Here is a 24,252-nt window from a genome sequence, read left to right on the forward strand (position 1 = left end):
CCCTAGGTGCAAAATAATCTGCAGGCGCGATGGCAAAGAACCCTCGCCGCCCCCGCCGACGCAGCGTCCGCACGTAACACTGCCGCCGCGCACTGCCGCCGCGCACTGCCGGAGCCTCCGCAGGTGGGGCTCACGCTTACCCGCCTTACAAGCGTCTTTGGGGTTCTTCATGTCGGGCGGCCTCCGGTGAGGTCCCCTGGGCACTTCGATGGGCACCACGCGTCTGCGCTTCTTGGGCAGCTTCGCCCGCGCTTGCGTGTGCGAGTAGAACATGGCAAAGTTGGACACGATCACGGGCACGGGCAGCGCGATGGTCAACACGCCGGCGAGCGCACACAGCGCACCCACGAACATGCCGGCGTAAGTCTTGGGCACCATGTCTCCGTAGCCCACCGTGGTCATGGTGACCAGGGCCCACCAGAGGCCGAGCGGGATGCTGTTGAAGTCGTTGTCCGGGTTCGACTGGATCCGCTCGGCGTAGTAGACGAGGCTGGCGAAGATCACGATGCCCAGCACCAGGAAGAAGACGAGCAGGATGAGCTCGCCGGCGCTGGCCTTGAACGTCTGTATGAGGATCTTAAGGCCCGCCGAGTGTCGGGTGAGCTTGAAGAGCCGCATGATGCGGATAATGGAGAAGAACTCTAGGATATCCGCGTTCTCCAGGTGTGAGGCGAGCTTCTGCAGGGTCAGGTCGATGTAGAAGGACAGCGTGGCCGTGAAGTCGATGATGTTCACGGCGCCGCGCACGAAGTCCAGCTTGCTGGGGCTGGCTACGAAGCGGATGATGATCTCGAAGGTGAACCACGCGTTGCACACGCACTCGATGTAGAAGAAGGCGTCGTGCGGGTTCGTCTGGATCTTGTCCAGCGTCCAGGCGACCGCGTTCTCGGCCGTCTCCACCGTGATGTTCTTGATGGCCGGCACGCGCATGTTGGGGTGCGTCTTGAGGCAGAAGGACAGGATGGAGACGCAGATGAAGAAGACGGACATGACGCCGATCACCTTGGCGGCCGTCGAGGAGTACGGTTCGTCGAAGAGCGACCAGATCTTGGGCTTGACCCGCTGCCAGCAGGAGAGCGTGCCCGCCAGGTACTCCTCCTCCATGCCGAACTTCCTGGCGATCTCCTCGTCGCTCGGCTTGTCCGTGTCCAGGTCCAGCCGGTCCAGCACGGCCAGCGTCTCCTGGGTGTCCCTGTGCTGCGTGTACGTCATCCAGCAACACGGCTCCACCTGCGCAGCGGGAGATCATCCTCTGTCGATCATCCTCTCTCGCGCGAGAACCAGCGAGCGGAAGCGAGTGGCGGGAAAAGCTTTTTGTTCGATAGCACGCGAGGAACGAGGGAAAACTGGAGAAGATAACGAATCGCGGGAAGGTACACACAACTAGTTAACGCGCGTACAAAGAATACTCCTTGACTGGACTCTACAAGTGACTGTGCGAACGTATCCACCACCACCGCCATTATCTTTACCTTCAACACTGTTCGAGTCAAATTATATCCTAATGTTCTTCTGTCGTAGCGAGATAGGTCTGAAATACCTAGTGCCATTAAAGATATTGTTGCTTTTTTATATGCAAACTTCCGCCCATACTAAGTTTGGCACTAGCCCACCACGGCGGCCGCTTTTCTAATGGAGGCGAAAAGTAAGAACTCCCGTGGGCTCAAGATTTCGGCGCACGTTAAAGATCCACAGATAGTCAAAGTTAATCCGGAGCCCTTTACTACGGCGCGCCTCATCGTCCAGTGTAGCGTCGGCGTGTTAAACCCCACAATCAGTCAAGTTTGTCGCTAGATGTCTACTATGTCCAGTGGTCTAACTATTAGCGTTAAAAACTATTACATACAATTAATTGTGGCTGTGCGCACCTTTTGCCAATGCAGGGTTCTTGTACAAAATTTTCAAAGGCAATTTCCACGCTATGATTTCGGTGGAAGTGCCAATATAACATACGGTCTCGATATTCTGCACCTGTCCGCTATACCCTAGCTATTTTGGGTCTTTAATACGCACACGATGAGGTTACAAACGTAGTCTAAGTTGTAATGCGTTTGCACCATTTGTCCAAAAACATTAAACGAAAGCTTTTAAGTTTGGAGCTGGAAGAATTTACGTCTACAGCATGTTTCTTATAGGCCGTTGTGATATAATGCCCGAATACAGTTTATTTTGCCTTATTTAAGAGGGCTTACTTGGCGTTTGCAAGACAAAGAATGTTTTCGTCGATTTATTTCCACTTATGGGAACATTGTTTGCTTCAAACGAAGAAAAAGCGTCATTCGCGAGAAGTGATGAGTTTTACTAGCTCAATACTTTCCCTCGAATTCACAGCGGCGCAGAAGAAAAGCTGAGCAGACGATAACTGGCAGCCGGCCGCCAACAACTATTCTTTAAGCGCCAAGTACTCCGCTCGACGCTTTACAAACGACCCACATCAATAATTCCGAGTTTTCCAATGATCCCGTCCGTTCCAAAACTTCCCGCTGCAAGTCCCGCTTCTCGCGGAAACGCACATTATTCGACGGCAAACTTGTAGCTTCGTCCGCTGCTTCCTGCCGTATTCGCTGCCATTTCAGGCAGCCAGTGGCGCCATGTGTGTTTGTGCAAATAATGCAGGCACCGATTCTGCGCACACAACACGGCCAAAATGGACTTCCCGTGCTTGGAATATCGCGGGAATATATATCTGCCCCTCAGCCTCTTCCATCCCCAAAGTCCTTTCACAAGAGCGGGAAAATTGCTTCGATCTGACGCGCCATTATAAGAGAAGCGGGGGCGCCGACCGAGGCGGGTGTTTTGAGAACAACCTCGCTCTTGCTCCGCAGAGAAGCCGTATATACAGTGGCCTTGCCCGATTCGAATGCGGACGGCGTAGCCGGCGGTATGAGAGGCCAGATCCTCGTTTCCTTGATAGCTTTTCTCGATATTGAGAGAGACCACCTTGCAAGGAATAAGGAGAAGAAAAAAAAAGCTCATAAGAACTAAGAGTGCTGCATACGCTTTGGCACTAAAGTATATCCGATTCCGGGGCTTTCAGCGGTATACTGCTCTCGGACACACAGATATACGACTGGTGGTGCGGTGTTGTGCGCACGGCATGCGCGGTGCTGAGTACTCAGAGCGCTATTACACTTGACCGCCTGTTTCTCCCCCGGCAGGATACAGTGTACCGCCCCCGTGCGCCCCTTACATTATTTAGCTGTGCCGGTCGTTGAAACGCGAGCAGTCGTTCGAGGGAGACGGATATCTCTTGCGAGCGTTACATTATTCATGTCGCGAAGCGCACGCCCTGTTTAGTCAGGTTTATGTGCGTTACTCTTTCGCTCGTCTAATGGGCAAGAGAGGGGTGAAGTGGGAAATGTGCGCACTTTTTTAGACGCACTCGTGCGCTCAAGGCCGCGCTTTGGGTGTGCTGCTGTTTCTTGGTGGTATTAGTGGCCCAAGGTGAGTCAACGTATGTTGGACATGTGACTTTGTGACGGCTTGAAAGAAAGAAAAAAAAAGAAAAGAGAAGTAAGGCAATGAACAGCCTTCTCATGCGCAGGACAGCGTGTTTGTATTTAGTGTAACTGAGAGAGTAGCTAACTTTTAAGCTTAGCCGTTCACTGCGTTCAAGCTCCGGTGCTGCCTAGCCCATCTGCATGACCAATTTATTATGAACCATCCAGTTATCGTTATGCAAATTACGACAACGGGGGTAAAATGTACTGTTACCAAGGCATAATCAGTGTTATACTGGACATTTTGACAGGTGTCAACTACCATAATAATATTTAATGCACCCTTGTCACGCAAAGTGAATGATTCCAATTATACAACTCTCTCATTTGCAGAGCCCTGTTAATGTCCCCCCACTCTCCCCTTTCCTTCTTTCTAACCGACGCTGAAAATGGCCTCAAGTAAGCACACGCCTTGCTTTTTAAATAATTTTAGTGTTGTCAACAGGTACGAATATCCCGAATGCTGCGCTTTCCATGCGAAATATAACCAGCAGTCATGCGGGGTGCTCGAAAATTAGATTTATTTCCTGCGGCTATAGCTATTTAAAATTAAAGATGGGAAGTCCCCCAGGTAAACGCACAGTGCCACTGATCCCGTAAGCAATTCACCGACAACTAAGAATTTTGTACGCTCTAAAAAACTGGCGCACTGTTCAACCAGGCCATCGTAGTCGTCCGGGTGTGCCTGATTTCGACAGTGCCACTGACGGTGCCACTGACAGTGCCACTTACCGTGATGCCTGTAATTACGGTAGCCGCAACAGCCTACGATCATTAGAAGAGCCCGCTTCCTACAAAAACCATTTTCTAAACGAAAATTTTCCGCGCGTTTCTTAAAGCACGAGAAAATTTCCTTTGGGGTAATTGCAGTCGAGGCAAATCTAGTAATCTTCAGCGGCCATTTCATTCGAGTATATCGCCCCTGTAATAATAATAGAACCAACTTTGAGTGGGAGAATGCTGACACGATGTAAGTTCCAGAGCCGAAAATTTGCCCGGCGCACGATCGCCTTGCGTAATGTTAACCAAGGTGGTGGCGCAATTTCTTTTGCCACGTTCTCGCTGTACGTGCTGGGCTGCGTGGTTCTCGCTCTGTGCATTTGTGGTCATACGCTGCAATGGTTGTATATACCCGGAGTCATAACACAACAGCGGCCTCCATATAGGACTATCTCTGGGCTGGCCGAGACAGAACTCTGGCCATTGGGGCATTTTGCCCTAGAATGTCGTATATGCCTCCATCTAAGCAAACATTTGTTCGTACTCACGGGCATAAGAACAGTAACCCCAATTTATTGCATATTCATCGCGACAAAAATTGCATTCGTTATAAGCGATGCTTCGTTTGAAGCGGAAATGATAAGCTCTCTAAGCACTGCATTGAAAACCATGAAACGCTTCGAATGAAGCGAGGATTGGAATTTCAAATTTCTTTGCAAGGAGAGTTTACTGTACGAGACGACGCATCGTTTTCGCTGTCATGCCATCATTACCACCATAATCATCACGACCTAGCCCTCAACCATCTCGTACGACTCGCTCCTATCTCACTAACGAATGCTGCAGAACGATCGCAACCTCGTAAAGTGCAGTGGCAGAATTAAGAGTAGGGTAACACGACGCAGAAGCGGTATCAGCATCCCTCTCCTAATGTGGGAGAAGGTTCTGGCATGAAGTCGTGCTACGCCTATCACCGGTTACCGCCGCTATCGCATCTTTCCAAAAAGGTACTAACGTTAAGTGTTCGACAATGACGAAGCGAAAGCGAGTTTGTCGGCGTTCGATCAGAAGCTTCATACCACTCGTGTCCAAGGGGTGAAGGGAATTCTTGGTACGCGGACTGTATAGGATCGGTAAATCGAGGAAGCTGAACGCCAACTCGAGATACTGAAAGCGTCTGCTTTGCACACTATAGAAGCCTGTGATGACAAACCTATTATCTTCTTGTAATTTTTTGGTGTTGTGTCGGGGAAAATCAGGGGATTCATATTTTGCTGGAGTCTGTAAATAATTGCCCTTCAGCAAGCTTGGGTTAACGGGAGGACGCTCATTAAACTTGGTGTTTGTGCAGGACTGCGCCCGCATTGGCGAAGCGCACAAGTTGCAACACATACGCGTGTTAGCCCTCATTAGGTGCCGACATTGACTCTGTCCTTGATGACTAAAGCGTTACTCCAAAGATGTCCTCACCCTTCTCAGTAACGATGCGGGAAACACCGGCACTTCGTAAGCAGCCTCACAGCGCAAGTCTAAATAAATGCGCAACCTGCCGTGAGTTCAACCCCAGGGGTCAAAATCTAGACCCAGTAACGTTCCATGTGCGCCACGGAGGAGAACCCCAGCATTCTTTTAGATCATCTCATTCACCCGCCTTGTCCCTCCATCCGGCGTCGGCGTCGTTGTGGTCGGCGTCCGCCCCTCCCCAATTCTCCTCGCCGCGCCAGCTGCGCTCTCCGCCGCTCACCCCCTCTGCTCTCCGATAGCGAACACTCTCTCGCGAGGGGCATTGGATTGGATTCGATTGGATTGGCTTGGATTAGATTGGCTTGGATTGGATTGGATTTGGATTGGATTGGATCAAAGTGGATTGTGTTGGATTGTGTTGCGTCATAGCCGCGGCAGACGCGCTGGCGCCGGCGCGTCCCCTCACCGTTATGCGCGCTATAAAACGCGGTGCCTGCGCCGCTCCGCTCCATCGTTCCAGCGCCGTTCCTCCGCTGTCCAACGCTGCAACGTGAACCCCCTATGCGTCGCATCTACACAGGGGTTCCCGCGAGGGGAGGTGGAAGTTTTTGTTACCTGAGTGGGAGTGACGTCACAGCGTGCACCTTTGGCGCACGGTTGCTAGGCGTTGTGGCGGCGCCCGCATACGCAAATTGGGAAGGCAGCAAGCCGTCGCAGCCTTACATGACGTCACGACCGGCCGCCGACAGCGACACGCACCTGGTTAGCGTCGAGGCCCCAGAATTCGAGCTCCTCTTCGAAGAGCGGTCCGCACACGTCGGTCGGGTAGTGCAGCTTGCCGGTGCGGTAGTAGTTGAGTATCTGTCCGAAGACGCCCGGGTGGCGGTCGAAGAAGTACTCGTTGAGGACGGGGTCGTAGTTGGCCAGTGCCTCGGTGAGCCTCGAGAGCCGCGTGGCCGGGATCTTCTTGAGCGTCGCCTTGTACGTCTCGTGCCGGATGCCGCCCACGTTGAGTACGACGCGGTTCTCGGCGTCCAAGTTCATGTCGCCGCTGGCTGCGCGCTACGCTGCCCAGCGCCGCACACCGCCCGACCGGACGCCCATCACGCCTGCGAAACAACCAGGGGGCGAACAGCGGTTTAGGAACAGCGCCACGGTAGAAAAATGGCTTCGTTATAAGCAATACTTCGTTAAAAGCGGGCATGATTTGCTCTCTGTGCACTGCGGTGGGGAGCATGAAGCACTTCAACTATATGTATATACAGGGTGATATTTTTAATATTAGGCGCTTAGATTTACGTGAAGACCACCCTCTACGTTGAGGTTATGCGCCCTGGGGGACACAAAATGAGGTGGTGATTTTTGATGTCAGGGGCCTAATGAACTAAAATTGAATAATTAACTTTTCTGCGGCTGCAGTAAGCAGGCATGTTTGTATTGAAAATTTGGACGCCATCGTCTTTCCGCGTAGTTTCATTTGGCAGGATTGTTCTAGCGCATCCGTACTCCGAGATATCGAACTGCGAAGTTCAATTGTCTTTCGCATGATTACGCATGCAAGACAGTGAAGACTGGCGCAAAGCCCCTCCCTTTTGTGACGTGCCTTCTGTGTACGGTGTTCAGTTTGACAACAAGGTGGAGGCATAGGAAAAAGTGATAACTGGCACCCTTTCAGTCTTGGCTGGCGTTATCGCAACCTGCAAAGGTCGGAACCGCTATCCAAACACAAAACAAAATGGAGGAGCCTTGCGCCAGTCTTCAGTGTCTAGCATGCGTAATCATGCGAACGGCAATTAAACTTCGGAGTACGGATGCGCTAGAACAACTCTGCCAGATGAAACTGCCTGGAAACACGATTGCGTACAACTTTTCAATACAAACATGCCTGCTTACTGCAGCCACAAAAAAGTTAATTATTCAATTTTAGTTAAACAAGCCACCAACATCAATAATTACCACCTCATTTTGTGTCCCCCTGGGCGCATAACCTCAACGTAGAGGTGCTCTTCCCGTAAATCTAAGCGCCTAATTTAAAAGAAGCCTGTCGACTTAACTTTGATCACCCTGTATACATATATATGCATATATGCATATATGTATACTGAGGGAGACGTCAAGGGCAGCCGTCACCCAGAAGAGACGTCGCACAGGCAGTCGAAACGGCGAGTTTATTCTGAGCGGCAACCCAGAATCCCAGCTCGAGGAATGATGATGTGGATGGGTATGAGAAACAGATTAGGTGCGACATGATGGTGAAAATGGTCGTGAGAAGAAGACGGAGTGCAAGGTGGATTGAACACGAAAGTAACAGGCACCTTCCATGTGTCCTTGAAGCGAGCACTATCGCCGCGTGCACACAAATGCTCACAACACATGTATACATGTATATATGTATACTTTGGAAACAAACAAACAAAAAAACACCCACAAAGAACGCGAGAAAATAAGGTAAGTAAAGACGGAGACACACGAGAAAAACATTTAAAAGATGAAGTTTACACGTTTCGACCGGAAGACCAGTTTTTGTTATGGTGATTAGCAAGCTCCCGCAATAAAAAAAGACTTCAGCAAGGTTTTAAATATAGCGATTTCCTTACAAAAAGGGGTAACATAGTCGGGCTACTTCAGCAAGGTTTTAAATATAGCGATTTCCTTACAAAAAGGGGTAACACAGTCAGCACGATTGGTCAGATTTCAGAGCCGGTGGTGCGTTAAGTGCTTAGAGTTACACCACTAATATCGCCAGCACTGGCTTTGATTGATTGATTGTCTGAAAAAATTCGCGGGCCGGGAGTATCCCCTGACTTGGACGTTAAGTGTTTGATGTGCCATGATAACGTGACTCAAGTTTTGGGTTGATTGACTCGTGATACGTGACAGTGTTTTACTCCGCTGTGTTTCGTCCGACCAGGAGTTTTAATGCATGATGAGGTCCTCTGCAAACGTCAATTGGAACAGCACGAACGCGGTGTGCATACTTCTGTCTTTAGCTGTTTAGCGATCAAACGGACGAACAAGTTCGAGTAGGATTAGTTATCGTCGTAAGAGCTGGTAAATGGAAGTCAATGCTTGTGAAGGTGAAAAACAAATGACACCTTTCACCATTGATAAAATATGCATGTCCCACACAGCCCGGTGGAGCCTGTTTACCTACAACAGCGAAGCGCCAATAACTTATCTTGAACATAATTTCGCGACGATAAAACTGCCTTCTTGGTCGTCCAGTAGAACATTGGTATCCCATTCTTTAAGCCAACTAACTGGCTCGAATCACCACTCTGACTGGAGCCGTCACCGGAGTCACCACTATAGCTTTAGTGTTTACATAATATAATCAGTATGGATGCGTGCTCAAAAGTGGCCGATATAGCGCATTTTTTACAACCTAATGAGTCGTTGTCAACACTCTAATTTTGGCGAGAAGTTTTTATAGCGTCTCAGGAGCAGCTGCATGCAGCAAACGAGAGAAGGCTCTTTATTATAGGAAGCAGAGAGGTCTGCCGGCATGCTGTCGCCTACATGCTTACTCTGCGGGGTTGGGGAGGAGGGAATAAAGACCCTAAAAGTAGCAAAACATACAAAGCACAGCGCACTCTCAACGTGTTCGCACGCTGTGAGTGGCATGCGTTGCACTTATGAAAAAAAAAAAAACAACAACAAACGTACAGATACAACAGAAAAGAACAGAGAAACAAATGCGGAAAGGAAAAGAAAGAATGAAAAGCAGGAGCTATTTAGAAATGTATAACTGCTCATGCGCAATTATAAGACTCATGAAGAAATTAATTTCGGAAGCCGTAATTGTAGCTATCCCATACGCATCCAGAGAAGTTATAGACCTTAGGGAAAAAAAAAAATGGCGCAGATTGCACTAGTGGTGCAAGGCTGGAAAAACAGCAGAACTGGCGGCCCCTCTCCCTTGGTCGGAGACCCGGTTGTTGCACCTTACACGGATTTCTGAACTTGCCGCTGGGAGTTCTCGATGACTGGCAGGCCCAGATCGCTTCGTCCGCAGGTTTTCACATCCCTCCCAAAATGGACCGCATTAGCACGCGCTAGAACCCGCGGCAACCGGCTTCGCGCACTCGGCGTCTGTAGCGCGAACTCGGTGTCTGTGCTCCCCACTTCAGGTGCGACCACACATGAACTGGCAAGGAGAAGAGAAGGAGAGAGATGACGGCTCGAATGCTGGGCAGAGTGTTTCTAAGGGCGAGCTGGACGACGCCAGGCGCTCCTCACGAGGTGCACGCTCATGTGCACTTGGCATTTTTTTTTTGCATTTTTGTGAGCTCCTCACGTGGCGCAAGATTGGACGACGTCGGCTGTTCCTCGGGAGACGCACGCTCACGGGTGCTCGGAATTTTTTCTTGGTATTTTTTTTTGTGAACACCACCGGACCGAGATCAAGCTTAAACAGCTCTATACTGTTAAAATTTAAAATATGATGTTACTTCGCTAAGAAGTCGTCGTTCACCAAATAATCCCAATTTTGCGTAGTTTTGTTCATTGGGGTGCATTGAGCAAAATAAAATTTAAAGAAATGCACTTAAGACCCCTTACGTGTTCCCTGGGCAAGGTATGTTGCCTTAGTGGGCTAATAACCTCGAGTGGATATGTGGCATTGTGCGCGGGAATGTTGACTTCGAAGCCGAATGAGCACTGGGAGATTTGTCGTGAGCTCCTGACGGCAGCTGTCATCGTCACTGACGAGTATACCTGTATAGGTATGTTGTTGGGCCTATAAGCAGCTTTAACGATATTAGCTCATTTTATCTTTGAGCTTAACGACACGCCATTCCATGTCAAACTCAGTGTGCGTCAAGCTGGGAGTGCCGGTTAACCACGTTTCACCTAAATGTGCAACACATGCGCGAGTTAGCCGCCAATGAATATCCCCGTTCGCAGCCGATGGAATGAAAATTATGGGTGGGTATGTTGACATATTAGACTACGGGATTTTTTGTGCCACCGTAGTCGTGCCGAAAGCTGTGACCACGCCGACGCCGGATTTCTGTTGAACAGACCATGTGAGGCTACCGCCTTGAAAACATGAACTGCATACTAACTCCCGCCCCAGAATTATGCGAAGCAGAATTTCTACTGCTGTCCCTGTGAAGCAGTATTTTCTTATAAACAGGATGGAGGAAAAATGTGTAAAACCACCTGTTCGAAGTTAAAACCGAGAGAGATTCTTGAGACGTATATCTAGACAGAGATTAGGCGCAATCACAGGAGGATAAAGTGCCCACATTGATGATATTTGATTGCTGCGACCGATCCTGGGAACGATGGTGTTTTGAAGCATAAAATAAAATGCGGGTGTTTCCAACACGTCGCATACTATTAGAGGCTGGAAGGAAGGAAGGAGCAGTACAGGAAAGTACGTTAACTGGCAACTGACCAGTTGGCTACCTTACGCATGGTGACGGGGATACGGGAATTAAAAAGGGAAAGAAAGGACCCCGGTGCACAATAAAAAAGAAAACAATATGAACAAAACGAAAAAGGCAATTTAATTTGTCGTTGATGTCATAGAATACAGCAAGAGATTACATGAGTAATGAGAAACACGGGCTTCGATTACAGTATTTTCATTTTTATGAAAAAGCCTACAGAGTCGACATGTCAAGCGCCTGCACTTTGAGGTCTGATAAACATTAAGCCGGTCTTTTTATCGAATGTTACACCGCTGAATCTTACACTCCGAACGCGAACAGAGGGAGAAGAATGTCACTGATGCGTGCTATGCTTGTGCTGCACGGAAACTTTTAACTGACAGATGGCTACTTACTCACAAGTGCTCCGTATATATAAACAATGCGCCATTCTACAGACAATGCTTTGAAGACCTTATGAAGGCTTTTGAAACGGCCGTGTCGCACAGGTATTGCATACCCGATGGACGAATACTACCGAAATCGAGGAGGGCAATCGCGGGTGCCGCGCGAAGATGCTTCGCGTTTCAAATGCGCAGCCGCATCAACTGAAGCGGACAACGCCAGAGCAAATGCGAGGAGGATGCAGAGAAGGATCGTTAGAGGCACACACGGAAGGAAATTACACGCGGAGAAGTGTTTACAAAATGGTTAACAGAGATGAATCACCGCTGTCAATCGCCCATGACACAAGTCCTCTAAAATACGGAAAGGAAAAAAAAAAAAAAAAGCCGACATTTTCGGCGATCTCGAAATACTTTACACCGGACTGCGCGTACCTATACAAGCGCAAGGTAGATCACCCGAAACGATTCAGAGAGGAACATTTAGCGGCGGAGAGAGTTTATGCTTAACTGGTGATGACTGTGAGGAAAGACCGATGAAAGTTCTCGTATTTTCTTCTCTACTCTGTGCCTTAACACTCTCACCACCCCCCGTAACATTTCGGCAGCGCTAACGTAACGGGTAGGTGAATCCGGTAATGGTTTATAGCAGACTGGCTGACACAGATGATAGCGGTCCTTCCCCCGCATATAGTATAACTTCTAAGAGAGCACGAAAAAAAAAAAAACATGTACGGTAAGTGGTAACATCAGATATAACGTACGTACCCTACTAGTTGCCATCGCGTTGATTAGAGCGAGTTTTCCCGCGAAGCCGCTGCCAACGTGTACGGCTTATTAGAGAAGGACTCCACGACGGCGGTGGCGCCGCTTGTCTCGGGTTTCGCAGAGAAACCTCGAAGCTCGCTACACGTAGAGCAGCTGGCGCTCTTTGCACCTGCAGTGCCGCTAGCGTCGCTCTACAACAATCGCCGCGCTGAATTCGCCTACGAAGCACGCGGGTATGAAAGAGAGTCAAGGATGGCCGTTGTCTTTTTTTATTCTGCGAGAATAAACGGAGATTGCGGCAGAACGGCGGGCCGTCGCGATGAAACGGCGTAGGAAGAACAATATTTTGACGTTTACAAAACCGCTCCCCGTGCAATTTGTTACGCAAAGTGTCGTGTGTTTGTATGCGTAGACATTGTAGGCAGCGCAAGAAGGACAGAACGGATAGAAGAGTAGGACAGGCGCTGGACAGGAACTAGCGTCCGTCCCGCTTGTGTGTCCTAGCACCTGTCCTGCTCCTGTCGATTTTTTTCTGGCTTGCTATAACGTAGAAATTCGCTCAACACAAACGAGCCCGAGCGTATGCTCTAAATGATGCGTTACAGTATACTTCGGTCCGTAACCTTCTCCAGTATCCTTTTTTTTTCATTTCTATCAATTCGGTTTCCCCGAAGCTAGTCCGTTTCGAAAGCGTTTCTTTCAACTCGAAATTCGCTTTAAAAATATCAACTCGCACCGTGTAATCCTCGACATCTGGATTACATGGCGTTTGAGACAACGTAGCGATAAGTTACCGATTAATTTCGACCACTCGGTGATAGCGCAATGTGGCGGTAACTGTTTTTTTTTTCTGGGGGTAACGTTCTTTTTTTTTACTCAAAACTAAGCCTTCGAAAAATGGAAGGCCTGTCTTTACCTTGCTATGATCTCAAACAATTCCAGCTTTCATTGGGAACAATGATTACGTGTCTTTGCAAACGCCTTCGCCGCGGGGGCATACATACGTTAACATGTGTTCGTAAGAATAGGGCATCAGTTAAAAGAGCGGAACAATGGGAATTTTTAGTGTCGTTGATACGAGCAACTGCAAAGCAGCACTGCACTCGCATGTGTGAGCAATGAAGCGGCTGGCTTGTGCATGTGGTCAGGTGTGGAGGCGACGTACTAGGCATTTTCTTATTTACCTGTTCGGGATAGTTCTGTGCAGTTCGCGGGCAGTTCAAAAACTGTACTCGAACACACGGAGTGAAAAAGTACCTAACTGCACCTTGAACAGTTATGTACTGTTCGGAACCGAAAATAAGGAGACCAATTGTACAGCTGAATGGGTGCATTACACTAACTTGGTAGAATGAGGGAAGTACGCAATTAATCTGCCTATGGTTATTTCTGGTGATCGCAAGTGGCGTAAACAGTGAATAACACGGGCGTCGAGGGTGTCAAAGTATACATTTTCCGCGAAGTGTTTGTGCTGCGCTCCGGAAAATACGCAAGCAATGGATTTCGCGGAGAGTTGGCCCTCTGTCTACAAACAAGGCTGCGTAGCACGTGGTATCTACACCTGCTCAACAGAAGGCGAAACGCAGCTGTGCCCGAAGACAGCCTTACAATAGCAGCGACAAAAAAAAAAAAAAAAGAACGACGCCATCAGGCTTGCGCCGTGCGACCTTTTGATCGTGTCGGGTCAGGTGGAAATGCACTGGGCGATGAAGTCGTCTGCGCCAAGAGCTTAATCAATTACAGCTGTCGACTGCGATCATTATGCTCAACAACGGCAATGGAGCTGAGTTAACGGACACAGCTCAGCGCGAGGTCATGAATTTAAATCCGGAATTCCATACCAGCCGTGTCTTAATGGCCGCGTAAAATTCGAAAAGGCTTTGTAATACGGTTCGAAGACGCTTTAGGCGCTGGCTGCCACAAGCGAAGTCTGTCGTTTGACAACGAGAAAGCAAGATAGAAGAGGTTCTCATTACAGAATTGTGTATCGCAAGTTAGTTTTCAGCCTAGTTCCACTCCCAGTTTAAGGTGATTAATATTGATAAACTGAACAAACTACCTGGACGGTGATGTATTTGCTTCAAGTATGATGCACCCGCTTTGACGAGCCCGCTTCACCTGAAAGGTATCCGTCGTCCTTGGCAAGGTCTTCTACGAGGGCTGCTACGCAATACACGTCTTCCTTGGCTTGGTTTAGCAATCCTGGGCAGTGTCCCAGCAAGTCGGAGACTTCTCTCGCACAGCCCACGAAATACAAATGCACATTCTCAGAGATCTCCAATTGCATCACGGGTGAGGCGATGGCTGTTCTGGGCTGATACTCGAAGAACCCCGAGATCACCGAAGGTCGTGGAAGGGAGTCAAAAGGAGGGATAGTGGTACTCTTGCATGATCGCTGCCGCACGGTAAGTGGCCATACATATCACGGGATTTTTGAAGCGAAGCTTTCGTTGCATCACTGATGGCGACTCTACGCAAAAACGCATTGCGGGGAAGCCAACTTTGCACAATAGGAGGGCACACGATGATGGTGGGATTCCACAAAGGCCCATCAAGCGCATAAAAAAAAAAGAATGCTTCCCGTGGTCGGAATAGAACCTGTGTCTCTCGCGTTATGAAGCCGGCGTCAATCCGCTTGCGCCATGTCCACACGCTAGAAGCAGTCTGGATCTGGAGAGGGGTACATGGTAGCGCGCAGCTTCCTTCGTGAGAAATCAAATGGCGAATGGTCAAGGTCAAAGCCTCTGCGATCAAAAGTGCAAACTGGTAACGAGTCAAAGTCGAAGCTCAATGAGTCAAAGTCCGTACCGTCTGCGAGTCCAAACTCAGACGATAACCAAGGAATCCCTCACGGAAAAGCTTCGCGTTCACCCAGCGTTGTCTTTGGACCCAGAGTTCGCCCAGCGTTGTCTTCGGTGCCTGCTTTTTTGCCTCTTTGTTTTCGTGCCCGAGAATGACAACTTCCGAGGCTCCATATGTCGATGAAGCGCGAGGCGTTTGTAAATGAAGACCTCGGTGTGTGTGCGCTTTAGCACCTGGCCACTACCAAAGTCGCACGCAGTGCAAAACATGACTAGCTTACTTGTCTCATCACTTGAATAAACACCTGGAGTAGGTTAGTTATTAATAGGCACCATTTTGAAGACCGAACATGACTTAGACCTCAAGCTTACGCGTCTAATCACTTGGACATGCCCTTTGAGTATATTAGTTAGAAATAAATCCACTTTTTAAGATCAGTAGAGCCAAAATAATAGTGCGTGCGTGTATGTAATGTCTTTCTTAGGGATGACCGTCGTCCACGCTTGAAAGAAACCAAATTTGCTCCTACCTTTCACTTAAATGTTCAGTCCCCTCCAAATCGTGTGCTGGAAAGCTTCGCTGGTCGCCTTCACACTGTCGAATGGCTCATGATTTCATTTTTGCTTCAAATTTTTGGCTTGAAAGGCACGAGTCGCAAGAAAGTTTACTCTCAAATTAACCCCTTCCGCCAACCCCCCTTTTATTTTTTCCAAAAACCACGGAATGCTTCTAGCCTGGATTTCTGCGTTGATAGTTTCCCCCAGGTTATTGCATTATTCTTCTTATAAGCCATACGCAGTAGGCAGCAGTTAAAAAGTGGCCTGCGTCAACTCTCCCTTTGCGATTGTAATTCTACCGCCTTTGCCAGAGAAGACAGCTTTCTGTTGATTAAACTGTGCACGGAGGAGACAACAAAGCCCGTCCCTGAAAAGCTATGAGTAAGACAACGCTCGATGAAATTGCGAACAATTCGCAAGTTTTTTTCGGTTCTGCTACCTGCTTTCACAGATGCGAACATATGCCGGTGAACATGCGAAATTGTGCTTTAAGAGTCGGATATTGTTTCTCTCCTGTTATGTAGTTTTCTAGCTTTGTGTGCGACGCAGTTGCACAGTTCGTAAACACTGAGGTGGCAGCATTTTTGTTTGGTGAAGTCTGAACTGTTCCTTTTCTGTCGGCGGCTGATTAAAAAAGAAAATTCTGGCTGATTCTTCTGTCCTAGGAATTGGTAAAACACGAAAGTTAAATTTGCAGTGAAATCTGCAGCTGAGCATGATTTGCGGGTCGGCGGCTGTCTTGTGGGTGTGCTTGGAGAGCGACGTCCTGCTGGTGAATCGCTTCGGCAAAGGTGTACTGGCGTCATTTCCGTGGCGGATATGACGTCAGCGAAATCTTGGTGTACCCCCGCATAAAACACTTTCATGTTAAAATATAAAACCCGAAAAAGAACAACGCTAAGTATAACGTACTCTTTAGTACTAAAGGTTGCTTCCCCGAAAGAAGACGTTGAGTACAGAAGTGCACCCTTTACAGGTCGCTTGCATCGTTGTACTGGCTTCATTCCCGTTACGGATATGACGTCAGACAAATCTTAGCGTATCCAGCGATAAAACACTTTCGTGTTAAAAACGTTGTAATTCCACCGTAACATTCATTTCATCCCTTTCCCATTTGAGACTAACTATACAATATGCGATCGGCCGTATTGCAACTAAAATACAACTTACCTCGACTGAGGAACAAAATACACGACATTTAGTTCATAGATTAAAAATTTATAGTCGGGTACTTTTTATTAAGGTTGCGGTACTGTCGACGGAGACCGTTAATGGCGGTGGTCTTTCCGCGACGAACCTTGTTTAATGGCATCTCCCTCGTCCTCGCCCCCTCAATAAACTTTACCGTGCTTTTATCTTTAAACCGAGATGAAAGTGCAAAGGCACGCAGTACTTTTTTTACGGCTGTCAGCAGAAAAGAACAATAACGAAAATTACGGGCGTGCCGTCACGATAAGAGAAGGAAAAAAAAAATTGCAGGAACTGCGAAGGGGCAGTCGCCGGATAACGCGTAAACATACACCGCTGTGCTGTACACCGAACATCTTTTTTAGTACACGCAAAGACATCGATGGAAACGCAATTTTTCGGGAGCGATATAAGCAGTTAAAATCAAACTATAAAGGCCCTGGAGCCTTTTTTCAGCTGCCCTGCTATACCAAAACTTCCTTTAAAGTGGGCTTAACCGTTATAAGCAAATTTATTGCGAGGAAGAAGTTATTTACAGGAGCAATGTAAGCAGCCTGCTATCAAAGCATGAAGTTTTAAGAAACTTTTTGACACGTTCAATTGTTTATAGCGATTCGTCTTACGTGATGGACGAACTGCACGATTTTCTCATTGAGAAGGCAAATAATGCTTACGCACTAAAAACAGAGCGAAGGGTTTGCCGCTCAAGGCTGCTAGATTACAGAATAGAAGGCCCATGGGCGGATCTCCACCGTCTCCGCGATGCGTCCATGTAACGTGCGGCCTGTGCGTGAGACCCGTCACTGTGGGGCGCTTAGTTGTGATAACGGGAAGAGTAAATGACGTACTGCACGGACACGGTGGAGAGGCCGTGAAGCAGATAGCGAAACGGGTCAGCAAATTCAGGGCAGCTTCTGAAGATGAGCAGATTGCGGTGTGCATGATGGATGAGGTACAAAGGCCAGGGGACCGCGTATAGTGTAGAGGGCTGTGGTTGTTGCAGCAAACAGGGGCAGTTGGACGCTGGGTTAAAGTAATAAATTTTGCGTCATTTTCGCCACGCAGGCCACGAGGTGGCGTTTACGCGTGATAAAGGCTCAAAAAGTATTCTGAGCCTACCGTAAGAGCAGCGCTAGAATTAAACGAAGAGTACAAAACATAGATATATTAGTTTCTTTGGTAAAGTGACACGTCATTACCTTGTTACATACGGGATACCATTAGAAATCAACGGAATAAAAAAGGCAAGTCGGTTGGTGACAACCGACGTCCCGATTTAAAGGGAGGGCCACTAATTATCACCATCATCATCATCACATCATCCACTTTAGTGAGCACCTACCTGAGATTCTAAGGTGTAAACTCGAGGCTCGAATGGGAGCGAAAGTGGAGAAATGTTGGTTGAAGAAAGCAGTAACGCACAGCCGCAAATAAATAAAGATAAAAAACAGAGCCTATGCATTGAAGTATAAAATTATCTGCATGAACATTCAGGGCAGATGTAAGCACAAAAAAATGGATATTGAATTACATACGGCCCACCAACCGGGACACTGACGTCTGCTCCCCGACCGAAACTCATTCACTGGGTATAAAGGAGCCAAGAGCCATTGACAATTATGTGTGGGGAGGTGCAACATGGAAGGTGTAGACATTGGCATGCCAATGTGGGGAAGTGGGGAATCGGAAGAGGGAAAAACAGGGCAGTAAGGAGCCATTTGCAACGCAGAGGGTTGGAAAAAGACACGGCTGGGATTAGGGCAATTTTGAAGAGGAAGTGATAGAAGACAAAACAGAGACTTGGTAGACTACATCAGCAATGATGCAAAGACGTCCAAAGAAGTCCAACATCACCTTCCAAAGAAGGCGATGTGAAACTGACCGATTTAAGTGCCCAGACGATGGTTATCCGGGAGAAAAAGTGCGACAAGCAGGCAACATGGTCGACGCAAAATTTAAAATTTAGAGCCAGAACACGCAGCACGAACGATTAAACTGAATGACGACGCATGACGGATAAAAAAAAAAAACAGTTTGGGCAGTGACCACACACGTATAACCTTTAAACATGGGGAGGCGGAAGGCAGGGAGCAACAGTCGAATACCAGAAATAAGGGATAAAAAGATAGAGGTCATCGCCAATAACCAATGGAAGGGGAAATAGAGGCCTGACCTCAGAGAGTATGGAAGCATGGTGAGCTGATGAGCTACGCGCAAACAGAAATAAGCAAAGGGGAGAATCAAAACCGCAGTTGGAATAAAAGAAAAAAAAAACAGGAATGTGGCGGAACAAGGAAATCATGCTGGCAATAGAAGAACGGCCGCAGGTGTCTATGGAGCGCACAGAGAAGCTATAAAACTAGGATTTATGGATAGGGAGGTGGAGTCAAGGTGCAGCCGGTACGGAGAAAAGAAACAGGGAGTTCAGAAACTTGTATGAGCTAAAATCAAATGTGCGTGCAAGGGAACGGTGGGTTTCAGGTATGCGCATGAAGAATAAAAGCGCTTAAAAATAATCTAGAACCATTCCCATGTTAGCGTCTGCAGAGAAAGTAAAAAGGAATGCAATGCCCCTCACGACGAGGGACAATATACAGTGAAATCTCGCTGACACGTTTTTCACGGGAATTGAAAAATAAAACGTATTATCCGAAAAACTTATTATCCAGATAGGTTAAAAAAAGGAAGATATGCATGCTCTGTTAGCAACTCACTTTTATAGAGCAACATTGAAGTAACTGCTCAATTCGTGCTGCCATTTCTTCTTTTAAATGCCCAGGAATAAATTATTCTAAAACGTACAAAAAGAAGCTGCCGGTATTTCTTGCTTTAGCAGACACTGCCTTGTACGACGATCCGTTTCGTGCCGTAAATCGGTGAAGGCAGCCTCTGGATGCTTTAAAGTTTTGAATACCCAAGGAGAGCGCAATGTTTCACGTTGGGCTGACCCGTCGCAGTTCACTCCTGTCGCTTTAACTTCCTTGAACCATGTAAGCATGGATGTTCTCATTTTACTCATGCTTCGCACCTAGCGTTTGTTTTACGCGACGTCCAAAAAACTTGCAGAAGTTACTTTTGCTGACAGACAATAGTGTTGAGCGTTGACACTGGTAAAGCGAGCTCGCTTGCCATTTCCACGCGCTTCATCTTCGGCTTTCCTTCGAATTGGCGTGCAATTTCCAGTTGCGCCTTGCATTTCTTTGTCTTTGTCACAAGCCTGGAAGCACGGCTGCGCATAGCAACAAGGCAAAAAAAGAACAAATCACTGCGCGGGGCCGCGCAGCCTCAATGTACCGTGCTTCTAGAAGCACGGTCCATGGAGAAGTCGGGAAGGAAAGTCCCGCCTGCAGCGAGCATTGCGCGCCTTCTTCCTTGATTACGATACAATTTGCTGCATGGCGGGGTACATATCCCGACTTATCGTCAGCCTTGCACAGAATGGCCACGTACGCCCGTGTGTTCGAGATTTCGGCGCATGTTCAAGATCCCCAGGTGGTCAAAATTAATCCGGAGCCCTCCACTACGGCGCGCCTCATCGCCTGTGTAGCGTCGGCGCCTTAAAAACCTCACATTCATCGTCATCATCAATGTCCACGCATTGCAGTAATGTTTTTGCCGCTAAACCGGTACTTCCGCTCCCTCGGCGTCTCTGCAACGTGCAGGTCGTGGCTTGTTGGAATGCGGTTTGAACGAGTATACCTAAGCAGAAACGTAAGATTACTAGAAATGTCGGTCGAGATCCGCTTTCGAAAGCGATCGTATTATCTAATTTTCGGCAAAAATGGGATCGCAACAAATGCACGAAAATGCATTATTTCTAAGGGACGTTGGCCGGGAACGAAAAGAAAAACGTATTAGGCCGAAAAACGCAATATGCCCAATCGTATCAACGAGATTCTACTGTAGTCGACTTGTATATAAAGTGAAATATCGATACCCGCTCACCCTATCGGGTAACGGGAATAGTACTGCGGTGAGCTCGTTTAGAGTGAATACGGGAGCGCGTGGCCGCCGGTACTATCAAACCAGCCTACCGTGGGATGCCCGAACCAGCACGCATGCGTTGTGCGGGAACCAGCGCGTGCACCACGTCATCAGAGCGTCTGAGCGTCGTCTGCTAACTTCATCTTGCTTGTAACGGTAGAACAATCGGCCGCTCCATTGCAATCCGCAAGAAAAATGTTTCTGAGTGATCGGTTATAAGTTCATTACCTTGAATGCAATGCAATCCGTTGGTCACATTGCAACTCGCGATCTTGCTTCAAGCAGATGCGATAAAAATAGGGCGCTCGTTTTAGCAGCCCTTTATTTTTTGTAAGGGATTGCCACTGAAACTGAAAGGACACACGGGCACAATGTTTATCAGATATAAATTGAGAGCTTGAAGTGAGCTCGGGCACTACATACTGGATTCAATGTACTGTGGAAAAGCACCTTTGTGATTTTTATTAGGCATGTTCATACAATGACCGATGATTCGACGTTAAAAGCGCGACACCATTAGCAGACGACGCGCAACATAACAGAAAATGACCACGCGCTCCAATGACGCGATGCGCGCGCTGAAAGCAAATTCTGGCTCGACACGCACAGCGCATGCGTGATGCTTCGCGCATCCCACGGTAGGCTGCACTGATAATACCGGCGGCCACGCGCTCCCGTGCTCACTCTAAGCGAGCTCGCCACTGCACATTTACACCTACCATGAGGAACGAATCGAATTGGCAAGCGTTTTGGGCATGAATTATCTATTATCATCGGCTATGTTCGTACATACTTTTTCGAAATAAAGGCATAACCCCGGCTTTCAATGTTCTTTTTTTACAATATTGCGCCTCTCCATGCCTTCCGAATCTCCAATTTCTTCTTATTCCTCCACCATCGTCTTTCGCCTTCCCAACCCCAACAATAATTTCCGACGCCCCAGTCTTCGCTGAGCCCGAGTCAAAGGAATCGCTCCTTACGTTCGCTTCGGGAGACACGCCTCAACTTTTCCGCTTCATCACGCGCACGTTGAGCTGCGAAGTCGACAACAACTGCTCCTCAAGCCAGGCGCGTGCTCTTGGCGTCGGAGCTACGTGTCTTCCGGACCTTCTTCCGGGCCCAATAAGCGCAGGTCGAAGTGCCGAAACACGCTTCTTCCGGCCCCTTTAGCCGCCTGCACCTCCACCTTACTTAAAGCTCGGCTGCAGCCTCTTTCGCCTTTTCTTCGTCGTCGTCGCTGTTGTTTGTTATTGCGCCTTCCACTGCTCGGAGCCGTCCCGTTTTACGACGTTGCTCTCTTCCCGCTTCGGTTTCCGGTGCCCGTTCCGACGAGCGCCCTGGAGACAAATATAATTCCCTTTTACGCTTCTTTCCGGGCGGACATCGTCGATACCGATGGCCCGGGAACGCGCCGGCCGTCTCCGTACTCGTAAAAACGCGGCAAATATAAATACCTACAGACGCGCATGCGCAAAAGGAAAATGAAATCACTGGCGATTCGAAGGATAAAAAAAAAAATGAAAGGGCGGAATTACGGAGCAAACGACAGCGCGAGATGCCAGGTTTACGTGCTCGCCGCTTTGCATGAGAAAGTGAGCACGAAATAAGCAGCTGATTTAGAGCGATGGATACGACCGTCGCTTTCCTAAACATTCGGGAAATCGAAGCTCGCCATACGGCTATGTTCGATTCAGCCATAGCAACTACGGGTAATCTAGTCGTAGCAACGACAGGTAATCGTCAGGTAAGCAGTCAAATATCGCGTGTTTACCTGCCTATACAAGGTAAACAACACTCTTCCTTCCGTGGGCAGGATTCAAGGACACATTCTATGAAAGTTTGTGTGCTGGAGTTGAAGAATTAAATGGTTACCAAATTTGTTTACAAAAAGAAAAAAAAAACAATGACGTGAAAACGAAGTAGCGAACCTTGAGTAATTTCTGTATGCCTTTGAACTCAGTGCAATTGCTTAGATACTGTGAACTCAGAAATAGTGCGGCTGACAACGATAAAAAAATAACTTCCGTAAACGCTTTTCCAGTTGCAATTTTTTTTTTAGGGTAACTAGTTCAGAGTTCTGGGGGTATTGCATGTGTTCGTTTTTCAACTTTATACAACCGTAAGAAAAGACTCTCTCTCTCTCTCTCTCTCTCTCTCTCTCTCTCTCTCTCTCTCTCTCTCTCTCTCTCTCTCTCTCTCTCTCTCTCTCTCTCTCTCTCTCTCTCTCTCTCTCTCTCTCACTCACTAGCACACACACACACACACACGTGAAAAAACACAATAGTTTTAAAAGTTGCGGTTTACTGCACTAAAAAACTTCCGCACGCGTTCACAACAAGGAGTATTCCTTACTACAAAGTGGGATTAATTTTCTGAAGCATATTTGCGTTGGATAACTGAATTCAGTTGTCCCACTCTTACTTTCGCAGAGCTTTCAAACCTCTGACGACAACGATGCCGGATTTTTGTGAACTACTGCTAGTGCCGCAAAACAGATGATGAATGAATGGATAAACTAATCAAAGAAAAGAAACTGTCAAGCCTTTTCCTAGGCTAATTGGAGGAGTGTGGGGTGTGGGGACATTGAATAAGTGAGGCAAAAGAATGTAAGTTGAAATGCCTCGACTTGTACCGCTGAAGTATAACCGTGGGGCCAGCGGGAGTAAGGTATACGCTCTTTGTAATACAGAATGCGGAATGATTGCCACTTCCTATGCTGCCATGTTTGGGAGTTAATCGCCGCTAAGTGTCCACCTCTACCACTGAGAGGATCGGTGGCGTCTGATAAAGTGAACTCAATTGAGAGGTCGTGTGGGAGCTCTAAAGAGAACTGTCCGCGATGAATATTTTACAACCTGTACGTACGCCTTGCGGGACTGCACACCGCCTTCGCCACAGTCAAAGATGCCGTGCTATGAAGCCGTATTCTTCGGGCAAAAAAGCAATTTCCGGGGGAAGGCGCCTGTCGGCCGGGCTTTATTGCAGCGTCGGGCCCGTCACCTGTCTCACAGAGGCAAGTACCGTGTACGGGACGTAATATTGTTACCGCGAAGTGCGGTTTCTCTCTTTTTTTTACAGTCAGTGCCTTTTATAACTCAATCGCGGTTGAAATGCGGAAGGAACTGCAGCTTGAAGCTACCAGTAGGTCTCCGCGCTCGTAACAGCTTTCCACCGAGGTAACAGCCACGATCGTAGGAAGGATATAAAGCGGGAGGAAAACGTTCTCTTGCTGTTTCCCGAGTTAGTAAATTGGCGGACATCGCATTAGGTCGCGGGAAAAAAAAACAAAAAAGGCCTGTTGAGACAGTTGCAGTGACGATTACTCCCAGCCATATGCCGTATTTTTGTAATTCTAAACTTCTTCCGGCCCCTTTAGCCGGAAGAAGCTTCGTTTGAATTGGGCTGACGGGCTTGTCAAGCTGCTTCTATGCAGCTTTTATCGTCAGTCTTGCGATGTAATAACGATAAATTGAAATAAAAGATACCTCAC

General features: G+C 48.0%; 1 protein-coding gene across 1 annotated transcript in view; it reads right to left on the reverse strand.

Annotated features, from left to right (window-relative positions):
* LOC144152777 (potassium voltage-gated channel protein Shaw-like) overlaps positions 1-24,252 on the reverse strand; it is a 246,572-nt gene that overhangs the window by 60,266 nt on the left and 162,054 nt on the right. The window contains 2 exon segments of the mRNA XM_077684222.1: positions 141-1,230; positions 6,444-6,793. Of these exon segments, the coding sequence (XP_077540348.1) occupies positions 141-1,230; positions 6,444-6,728 (1,375 nt within the window). The 5' untranslated portion in view covers positions 6,729-6,793.

Source organism: Haemaphysalis longicornis, unplaced genomic scaffold (genome assembly GCF_048455015.1).
Source record: "Haemaphysalis longicornis isolate Haplotype H1 unplaced genomic scaffold, Haemaphysalis longicornis Haplotype H1 scaffold_9, whole genome shotgun sequence".
Taxonomy (NCBI): domain Eukaryota; kingdom Metazoa; phylum Arthropoda; class Arachnida; order Ixodida; family Ixodidae; genus Haemaphysalis; species Haemaphysalis longicornis.